This window comes from Nelumbo lutea, chromosome 3 (assembly GCF_056320005.1).
Source record: "Nelumbo lutea isolate HS-2025 chromosome 3, American lotus-T2T, whole genome shotgun sequence".
Lineage (NCBI taxonomy): Eukaryota > Viridiplantae > Streptophyta > Magnoliopsida > Proteales > Nelumbonaceae > Nelumbo > Nelumbo lutea.
The window spans coordinates 25,004,235-25,015,048 of record NC_142686.1 but is presented as its reverse complement, the minus strand read 5'-3'; the positions used below and the strand labels follow the sequence as shown (position 1 = coordinate 25,015,048).

At 39.1% G+C, this 10,814-nt stretch overlaps 2 protein-coding genes across 18 annotated transcripts in view; one reads left to right on the top strand and one right to left on the bottom strand.

The window, feature by feature from the left end:
* The first annotated feature begins 2,537 nt into the window (after positions 1-2,537).
* LOC148863704 (LEAF RUST 10 DISEASE-RESISTANCE LOCUS RECEPTOR-LIKE PROTEIN KINASE-like 1.2) overlaps positions 2,538-10,814 on the top strand; it is a 28,531-nt gene continuing 20,254 nt past the window's right edge. Inside the window, exon 1 of the mRNA XM_088978234.1 lies at positions 2,538-3,449. Coding sequence (XP_088834360.1) covers positions 2,627-3,449 — 823 coding nt within the window. The 5' untranslated portion in view covers positions 2,538-2,626. The remainder of the gene's footprint in view (positions 3,450-10,814) is intronic.
* On the bottom strand, positions 6,416-10,029 carry LOC148863705 (mitochondrial-processing peptidase subunit alpha-like). 17 transcript variants are annotated; one of them, XR_016109944.1, is made up of 6 exons: positions 9,151-10,029; positions 8,860-9,027; positions 8,547-8,714; positions 8,189-8,298; positions 7,954-8,073; positions 6,416-7,020 (listed from the first exon to the last, which is right to left on the bottom strand). XR_016109944.1 is itself a non-coding variant. In XM_088978246.1 (4 exons), exons 1-4 carry the CDS (start codon positions 9,397-9,399, stop codon positions 6,991-6,993), a joined length of 615 nt encoding a protein of 204 aa, XP_088834372.1. In that variant the 5' UTR covers positions 9,400-10,003; the 3' UTR covers positions 6,416-6,990. The 17 variants fall into 17 exon arrangements, 10 of the variants coding, with proteins under 10 accessions (XP_088834372.1, XP_088834371.1, XP_088834367.1 ...); XR_016109942.1 differs by having other exon boundaries at positions 8,189-8,415; positions 9,151-9,973; XR_016109945.1 differs by having other exon boundaries at positions 7,954-8,298; positions 9,202-9,972.

Genomic DNA, 10,814 nt, shown 5'->3' with positions numbered 1-10,814 from the left:
GGGAGGCGTTCCCAGTGCATAGCTGCAAAAAGCTATGAAGACGGTTTTATGAGCACTGAATCCAAATTTAGTTATAACCCAAGATGCCTCCTCAAGAGTTGTTAAGGGTCCATTCTAGTAGTGAACTATGATTAGGTCAACGCAGAATTTCTAGTTAATTTATTGTTAGATTCTGGCTGACGAGCAACTATCACCCAAGGTTAATATGTTCATATTACAAAAGAAAGAAAGAAAAACAATATCAACCCAAGGTTAAGACTCCAGATTCGACTCGAATAGGATAATAAGATTCAATTTGATAAAATGGCATTGCCTTGTTATTGACGCCATAAAGAAAGTAACATTTTAGGAAAACGCATTTAATAAGCTTAAAATGTATAGTAGGCTATTTAGTAGAATCGATATAGCGCTGTTTGATGAATCCATTTTTTTAAATTACCCCCTAGTGTTCATCTTTATCATTGACATGGAGTGTTACTATTGTTTACATACCCTCAAAACTGTGATATTGGCTTTGGTCAGCACAAGCCTTTGTTTTACACCCTGTAAATAGCTATTGCCATCTTACATAAAATAAAATATATAAATATAGAGATATTCCCAAAACAAATGTAAAAATTATTCCAAATGTGATTAAGATTTCCCAGAGGGAGGTGTCGTCTCTTACCGACAGAGGAAGAGGATCTCGTGAGGTGTAGTCATGGTTTTATTTTTTAATTGAAACAAAGAACATTTGAAAAGTAAATGGATTCGTGGGAGGTGGGAATGGGAGGTGTACAACTTTGAAACCAAGCGGAGCGATGCATAGCATAGGTCCCATCTCCCGAAGAAGCCACAAGCATTGAATTTCGACCAGTTTCTCCTGAGTTCGGCTTCAGTCAGGGCCCAGGGGATAGACATAGCCGTCGGCACTGACATCACGACTCACGAGGATTTTTAAAGGTCTGAGAAAAAGTTAAAACGTGTGCTAACCACGCGCTTTGTTTTATTTTTATTTTTATATATATGGATAGTGGTCAGCCGTGGCGTCTTGTTTTGGCTTTGGACTTTGGGTCATTGGGTGGATAGTGGATGCTGCATGCTAGACATCATAGCAGTCAAGTCCACTCCTCCTTTTTCTTGCTTCTTTATTTAATACGTGGAGCACAGCTGTCGATTTCTTTACATTCTGGACGACCCGTTTAGTGTTTCCTCCGTGCAAATCACCTACTTCAGTATATATAAATTAAAGTAAAAAAAAAAATTAATAATTTTTAGATTTCAATTAAGAAAGAAAAGAACACAAAATTGTCAATGGACCATATCCTCGGGCTCGGAGAACTCACTTTTAAATCTCTGTAATCAATCGGGAACTCATCTGCCACGGTACCAGCTCATAATTCAATTTAACTTTGTAAACATGATTTAAATGAAGAAAAGTATTAAGGAATTGGAAGAAGGCCATTTAATTAATAACCACATAGCGATAGGCTGCCGCTGCCGTAGAAGCTAATGAAGTGACAAAAAAAAAAACTAAAATATCTTTGATGTTTGTTCATTCATTTAATCAATAATTAAGAAACAGAATTTAATCTGAATCCCGTGCGCTGCGAGTTTAGCCTCAATCCCATGGTTAATTAAATGCAAAAGGTTTCCATGTAAGCTGGAGCTTTTCAAAGTTTAAAGTTAAACCAAATCCGTCATTAGACCAAAAAAAAGAATAGTGTCATCGTCAAAGTGAAAATGAGTTAGGCCACCCACTTTTCCACAAGTAATAGTTGATTTATTTTTGTTTTACTTAAAAAACTAATTTAACGTGTAATTGGATGGGATGTAGGATGGCAATTTTCCTTGTAAAATCGGAGTTTTGCCCTGCCTTGAAGGGGTGGGTTTTCCCCGACCTTAAACAAGAATGGGGCAAGGATGGAGAAAATAATTTTTCCCTGGATCGAGGATGGGGTGGAAACGGGCTTTGTATATAATTCCTCAAACTCATCCCAAACTTAAAGATAAATTAATAAAACATCTCTTGGTTTAATATTGATATTTTAAATATCTCAAAAAATTTCTTAAATTTTAAGATTCTATAATTTTATTTTTGAATTATCTTTAAAATATTATAATTCAATTCTAAAATACCTCTAAATTTTTATATCCTATGTATAAATTATTCATAAAATAAATAATTATCTTAAAGGAAAGAAAATTAAAAAATTCCTATCTTTAATGAGAAATGAATGTCCTACACCGAATCTGCTGAGACGAATATGGGGCAAGATATCGTGACTTTGGGGCGGGAACGGGGAGTGGGTGCCCCGCCCCGTTGCCATTCCTAATGGGATGAGCTCATGAACATGAACTCCACATCCATGTGGGCCAGCCATATGGGCCCAAACTACAGCCGACTAATCCTGGACCTGGAGCCGGAGGTCAAATGCACAGTGACTCCAATCTATTACAGCAGTGTATAGATTTGACCAAGAGACGAGAGCGGAAGGAAAAAAAAATGGGACCGCTCGCTTTGTTCTATTTCTCTATTTAAAAGCCCCGTCCAGCTCTGCCCCCAATCGAAGATTCCGGATGTTCTTCTTCTGGAGTCTAGTCTAAAATTTCTATTCTCCTTTTCTTTCCCCGAGTCCCAGCGAAAATGCCTCCACGGCAAACTCTCCATCTTCACCTCTTTCTCCTAGCCTTGCTGTCCCTCAGCCTCCTCTTCTCCCGAACCAGATCAGCGATTATCGAAACTAAATCACCTTCAGATATCTGTCCTTCATACGTCTGCGGTGGCGTTCTCATTAGATACCCTTTCTGGTATAACGGCAGTTCGACTCCAAATCCACACTGTGGCTACCCGAGCTTCAGTCTCTCCTGCTCAGATGACAACAAAACCACACTCAAGATGCCCACTGATACCTACAACGTCACCGGCATCAATTATGAAACAAAGACCCTCTCCGTGATCGACGCCGACGTACTTACAGGCAATGCAATATGTCCAAGGGCAAAGCATAATATCACCCTCACCAGCGCACCTCAATTACGCTCCAGTGACTCCACTAAAAACCTGACGTTTTTCTTTGATTGCTCCACCCACTTTTTTCTTTATCTCAGTTCTGACTACCCTTCATTTCTACTCTCAACTAAATACACGAATTTATCCTGCCTTGCATCCGGCGGGAACCAGACCTTGGTTTTCGAGTCAGACAAGATTCCGGAGGGGCTTGATTGGCATAGGGACTGCGAGGCAAAAGTGGTTACCACGGTTATGGAGGAAGCGATTACGAATGTTTTCAGTAGGACGGATGGGTTTGCGGGGGCCTTAAGGAACGGGTTTGAGTTAGATTGGGGGGGCATTGGAGATTGCTTTGCGTGTGAGGAATCTGGTGGCTATTGTGCTTACTCTTCCAATTCTACAACGGACTTGTTCTGCTTTTGTGAGGATGGAAAGCGCAGCAGGAATCGTTGCTCCGGTATGTTCTCTCTCTCTAGTTTCTTCTAACTTTTCCGAGAGAATTTTTCTACTATTACAACTACTATATCGTTCAAATGGTAAGTAGTCCGCATAAAATTCAGAGTAGGAAAGTTTATACAAGTTGATCCCGGTGTTAGGTTTCATTCCAAATTCCAATCTTATCCAGCCCCTCCAACAAAGAAAAGTTCCCACTTCCTGTGATCCCACTCCAGCATATGACCTTTGCTATTCTTCGGCCCTACCCGGCCAGGCCTCCCCGTTTTGCCGCCATTATGGACTGGCGCACGTATAGGCCCATGGTTTTCTTTTTTAATCTTTTAAAGCCCATAGCTATTTATCAATATTTATATAACGATAATTATGATTTTGCCTCGTTGCTTGGGATGCGCATATATCTGCAATTTTGCATTGTAGGTGGATTTAAATAATTAATTTATTCATCTTTATTCTTTCCTATCTTTAAAACATCGATCTGTATGCACGATTGAATTATTTAAATTTATACTATTTAATTAAAAAAAAAAACAAAGAAGAAGGTTTTCTTTATTTGCTTGTACGGACTTGCCATTCAGGTATGGTATTATGATTCCGTGTTTGTGTTTTGTAAGTTTTTTTTTGATAAGTAATTGTGTTTTAGGTAGCTAAGTTAATATTATTCGGTGGTGATTCCCGAATCTCGTCATCGTCACCGTACCCTGTAATAAGAAACCGATCAGACTCCGTTATGTCGGGGCCGTGGGGCGTTTTCCTGAATTTACAAAAGGCAAGCATTGAAAAGGTTGTATAGTGTATGGTTGGTGATATATTTAAATTAGTTAGTTGGAAGGAGAATTGTCGCGGCACGGTTGCCGAGATAAGCTAAGATATTATTCTGCATTTGGGTTAATGAAATTCCTGGATGATATGGGATTGGGAAACTAGCGGTTTTAAGCCCATAGAATAATAGGGGACGGGCAGGAATTTCGTAGAGTCAAATCCTGCTGCCACCAGGGGTTTTGGGGGGTTGGGTTAAGGGAAAGGGGATGGGCTACCCCTGTTGTAAAGCGAAAAAAAGAATTATAGTGGACGGGTTATAGCGGATTCTGGTTTTTTAGTTACCACTTACAAGGACGACCTGGTCATTCGACAGGGAGGCGGAGGAAATATGGTTTATTTCCATTTCCAGGAACCACCCACATCTGGATGCAACATTTATTTGTTTATGGAATATGTTTATTGTCTACATGCCTGTAACAGGGATAGCAATCTTTCTCATCCTCACGAGTATCCCACTTCTCGATCTCATTGTTTTGGCGGGGTAGAGATGGGGATAGGATTTATATATATCCCTGGTCGGGTCAGGGATGGGGTTTGAGGTCCCCGCCCCACCCGACTCAGTTAATATATATATATATATATATATATATATATATATATATATATTAAATGTTAGTTGTATTAAATATATATTATTATATTATTTATATTATATATAAAAATAATTAAAATATTATTTATTATTATAACTTTTTATTTATTTTAAATAAATTTGTTTTTCAAAAAATACTGTTATTTAAAAATTTTTCAAGGATTCAGGTCTGTAGGGAATCCATCCCTGTTGGGGAACAGAGATAGAGGACAAATTTTATCTCCAACTGGAATTGAGTACAGGAGGGGTTAATTTCAGAATCAGGAACAGGAACAGAAAATATGATCTCTACCCTAAACCCGTCCCGTTGCCATGCCGAGCTTGCATAGTTAGGCTGAGTTTTAGTTTCGCGGGTGAGCCCAAACCCAACCCAATTCTGAGGCAACTTTTCAGCAATCAGCATGCTTGGTGTGGGTACGAGGGAAAAAACAGATGGTGTAATGTTTTAAGATGTTGTCATACCAAACTTTGTTTCTGTATCCAAAACATTGTACTGAAGCCGCAACGTTATTTCTTTGCTGGGTAGACTAGGACAGTAGGACTACAAGGCTAGGTTTTGGGTTCTGCCCAACTTGCCCAGGAATGCCTTAATTACGATGAGCAATGTGCCCTTATTCCTTTTTATCAATCCCATTTTTTCATTTCTTTGTATTCTTAGGCCAAGGTAAGTTATTTATGTGGATAAATGCAATTATTTGGATAAGTTTTTTTTGGGAAATACTTATCAGAGTAAATACATTTATCCATGTTCTTTTATTTCTCAAGTAAACAAGGCAATAACCATTTTAGCCATAAAAATCCATTATCAAGATGGGCATTTTGTCCCATTAAAGTACTGGTAAATTTTCCCAGTCTCCACGTAAAATCCCATTGACCAACTTTCCCCCCTCTCAAAATCCCAAAAAAGAACATCCCCTTACTACCATTTGGAGGCCTTATCGATGTTTCACTGTGGGCTGCCTCGCAGGCCCAACAGGCTATGGAGTTTGTTATACTATATATTGAGCCTAGGCTTATGAGCATTTAATTTACCATGATCAAGCATCCATGTGTTGTGGATGTATTTTTGGAATTTTGATACTCAAGAGACAATGGATTCTGTGCTTTTTACTCTAGATAAAGGTTAGGGACCTTCAACCTTGTTTCTATTGTGAAGAGAAAGGATAGAAAAGAAAACAAGACACAAAAAAAAAAAAAGAGAGCAAGTACAGTTTTATGTGGTTCGGCATATTGAGACCACATCTATAGAGGATTCTTTATTGAATCATTATAGTTCTAGCAAAAATCTTGTATCTATATTGTTAAATCAGGGTTTACAATCGTTGATACATTGATTCATGTATAATTAACCAAAATATCCTCGTATGGACAATAAAGGAGAGATTGAGGTAGATATTGCCCATAGAATTAAAGCAGGATGCACAAAATGAATGAGTGCATTTGGAATCTCAAGTGATAGATGAATATCATTTCAGTTAAAAGGAAAAATTTATAAAATTGAGTGTGGTAAGGGTGCAGTATGGAAAGCTTCAAAGAAAAGAGCAAAAGTCAAAATAAACATGAAAACAATTCTTCATTGAATACTTAAAAGAAAATCAACATAAAATGCCTAGATTTGCCCTAGCTAGTCTTTATATAGGCTTACACCCTTATGCCTCCTACAAAGAAGTTTCTTAATCTAATAAAACACTCATTATTATAATCCTATTAAATCTCTTCAAAAAAGAAAGTCCTAATTGAATGCAAATTTCGTTGTAACGCTAACTTGGTAAATACGAATTAAGATAGAAATCCCACGATGGTGCTAACTTGGTAAAAATGAACTCAAATTTGAGATATGTTTCCCATAGCTTCTATTCACCACATGCAACTATAGTCAGTTTGGTTGTTTGCCAAGTAGAGAAACCTCCATGAAACTTTGGAATTTCAATATTGAAACCCGTTTCCCAACTATTTATAGTCACCACTCGCAACTAAAGCCAACTTGGATGCTTGCCCTGATGATAAAAAAGGAATGAGTGGAAACACTTGCATCGGAGTCGCTATCCCCTCGCAACGATTTCAACTCTTGAGTAAGTGCATTGACTTGTCTTCTCCACTTTGCCACTTCTTGTGTTTTGTTGTTGAGTTCCTATTCCATGATGTGAGCCACTTGTTTCTCCTTAGGACCCATAATTCAAAGAATGATCAAACATGAGCTTTGATATCAAATGGCTCAGTAAAAAACAATCCATGTTCAAAGAAGCTTCAAAGAAAAGAGCAAAAGTTGAAATAAACATGAAGTACAACTTTTCACTGAATACTTAAGAGAAAATCAACATAAAACTCCTACCTTTGCTTTAGCTACTCTTTATATAGATTTACACCCTAATGCTGCTTACAAAGAAGTTTCCTAATCTAATAAAACACTCTTTATTATAATCATACTAAATCTCTTCAAAAAAGAAGTTTCCTAGCTTTGCCCTAGCTATTCGCTGTAACACTAACTTGGTAAATACGAAATAAGATAGAAATCTTGCGATGCCGCTAACTTGGTAAAAACGAATTAGGATAGAAATTCCACAATGATGCTAACTTGGTAATTATTTACCAAGTTGGGTCGATGCTGTCATCTGTGCTTCTTACATGTCTTGTAGTAGTCCCAACTTGCATAGAACTTATGATAAATCTCTTAAACAACCCCTACTGTTTACGAAATTGACACGTGGTAGCCTTATTGTTTAGCTATTGTCTTGCAGTACCCTCAAGTTTTCTTACAATTGTCATTGCCGTTAAGTGCTGACGGAAGGAAACGAAATGTCAAAATTTCCCTCCACTATTCCTCAAATTTCATCCCCTCTTCTTATTCTCTTTATCCTTCTTCCTCTACTTATCCTTCATCCATCTTCATCTCTGTTCATTGTCTTCTGGACGGTGAATAGAGAACTATCATTGGCGTTATCAAAGTCTAAATGATGGCGACCATTGCTGTTTTGCCTAGAGACTCCGGTGTTTCAGGAGAACTGGTTTAATGGAGGCCTCAGAACTGGTTCTGAGAGGATGAACTTTGGTCGCAACTCGTTGAGAGGAACTTGAGATCTAGAGGGTTTTCTACCTGAGTAGCACGGATCATCGTTGTCTGAATCGTCATCATCCTTCGAATCGCTGCCATCATCGAAATAGGATTCATCCCTTTGCCTTCTCGATGGTGGAGGACACGGGTGTCTCTTCCTTCCTGATAGATCATCGTATGATGAAATAGCATTGTCAGCTGAGAGAGGATATCATTCTCTGTGTGCTTGTCTGGAAGACAGAGGCAAATGGGATAATCAGCGAGAAGGTCACCTCACCCGTGAATGTTTCCAACACCTTGAGACTCATCTAAGAATTTCTTGAGGGAGCACAATGTCCAAAGAGACGGAGCTGGTGCAAGGGAGCAGAGTCTGCATCTCTGTCACCTCTGAAATCGGCCATCAATGGCATCACATAACTCGAAACCACCGACAAGGATTAAGAATCAATGGTAAAGAGTTTTATGGCGGGCTCCCCTTTCTCAACTGGAGTACTGATTGCATAACTGCAGATTGCCCATCTGGTCAATCTGGCTGAGGATCCCTCCATGTGCAGATAGAGCCATGGCTGAGGATCCCTCCATCTACTCAATCCATCCATAAAAAATATTTCAGAGATAATGCAAATGATACATACCGCTGAGTCAGTTTGGCAACGATAATCGCCTCCAACGTACACAGACTTTGGCTCCTCAGGAGGAGGCACGCTAGGAAGATCAGACAGCAGGGGTTCTGCAATAGATACCAAATCTTCGTGTTCAACCCCAGAAGCGGCAAGAACCATCCGCGGAGCAGTATAGTGCTCCTGAATTTCACAAAGCAGACAGTAGTCTCAGACCACAAAGAACTCAAAAAGTATAAAGGAGTTCAGTGATTTAAAAAGAATCACAAGAGAAAGAAAATAAAAGAAAAAAGAAATATGCTAATAGGATGGAGATGAAAAATCTTACAGTAACAAACTCTTCTAGAATTGTACCATTCAATCTGTTTAGTGCAGATTCAGGTGCCAGAAGAGGATTGGCCAGTGCACCAGAATATCCAGCAGAATGAATTGCCTTCAGAAGCAAGCCTTGTGGATTGTTGGAAATTTCTGCAATCTCAGCTTTCACCTTCTGCAGCTGTAGAAGCAGAAAAATGCAATTTAATGGAGTCAGAATTGGCACATGACATGATCTAACAAATCTCTTAAGGTCAAGATGGCACAAGCATGGTAAAGTAACAGGAAAGACTTGTTCATTGACCTCCCAATCCAGGAATACAGGGTTCCTCACACAATCAATAAGCAACTCTACCATTTCAGGGACGTATGTTTTCAGAGCATCATACGAGTAACCCATTTGCTCTCGCGAAGCTGATGCTGTCACATTGCCTCCAATTGCTTCAACTTCCCGCACAATACGTAAGTGGCTTCTGTTAGCTGTGCTCTTGAATGCCATCCGCTCCAGTAGATGTGTAGCCCCAAACGAGTAACACAGAACCACAATCAACATATAAACCCATGGAGGCAGTAGGGTTCTCTTCAACCAACCCAAGCAGCAGTAATTAATTAGTGCTTAATAGCAAAGATAATTTTACTCATCCAAGCTCACTGATTTTCAAAGGTAAATATCGCCGTCAACTGGGTTTTCAGAAGTCATAGTTTCTTCTCAATTTCTTATGGCGGTGCTCGTCCGCTAGCGTCTGTGACATACCAGGTATGGTTTCCATTAGCTGCCAGGGAACCAGTCGGCGGTGCTCGTCCGTTGCGTCAAAGCTCCCTTGGCGGTGCTCGTCCCAGATCTGCCAGGGAACCAGATCTGGGACGCGAGTCTCTCTCTCCCTCTCCCTCTCCCTCTCCCCCGTTCCTTCGTACCTGTTCCGGAGCTTTCAGTCTCTTTGCAAACAATTGCCAATCCTCTACCTCTTCTGGAAAGGACTTGGTGCCAGAAAAACCTGATGACGCCGGTGAAAGTGATCGGATACAGACGACGACAGAGGTGGTAATGGCGGCAGGGAGACAGCGAGTGGAATGGTTGTAGAGTGGTTCGCTGTAGCTGCCGCCAGGGAGAGGGATGGTAAAGAAAAGGGCAAAATTGGGTTTTTAAAAAAATTTATACATCAGGTGGTCTTTTTAAGTGTATGAATTTTAATGGAACATTAGTGGATATTAACGATAGGATAGAGTTAGTCAATTTCATGAACAGTAGAAATAGTTTAAGAGATTTATCTTAGAACTTATTAATTTACTTCTGTAATGCAATTATCCTTTTCTATATAAACAAAGTTGGGTCTTCAAAAATCAATTATATAAATGTTTATTCAGTTGGTGCGAATCCAGTACCGATAAAATTATTGACACTTAAATGAATGAATAGTAAAATTAGAAGGGATAGGACTAGAAATGAAATCATACATCAGAACCTAGGAATGACTCCACTAAGGTGGTGTTTGATACCATGCTATTGGTTGAGGCAATGTTTTCAGGTAAATTATTCGATTCCAGTGCAGAATTGTTTATTCATGTTTAAGATAAATAGGTGCCAGAGGGTATTAGGGTGGGCATGGGTCGGATCTAGAAATTAAAGAATTCTCTTTTATCCTGTGTTTCGTTCAATTGACATTTTATGAGAAAATGGCACCACGCCAGTGTCACATCAATCTGTTGTTTGGTTAGCATGTTTTCTCAAAAAAAAAAAATGCATGCATCGATTCTCAAAAATCGGCTCTATTGTGGGAAACATCATTCTGATGTTTTCTGTTTTATGCAAGCGTTGTAGGCAATCGTCACTGATGTAGTCCTGACATGGCACTGTTTTCTTAGTATGTATTTGGCATCAATGCTGCATTATAATATTGTTTTTTTTTTTTAGAAACGTTGCTGCTAGTAGGATATTTCCTCTGGCAATAACAGTACCTTTTGTTTGAT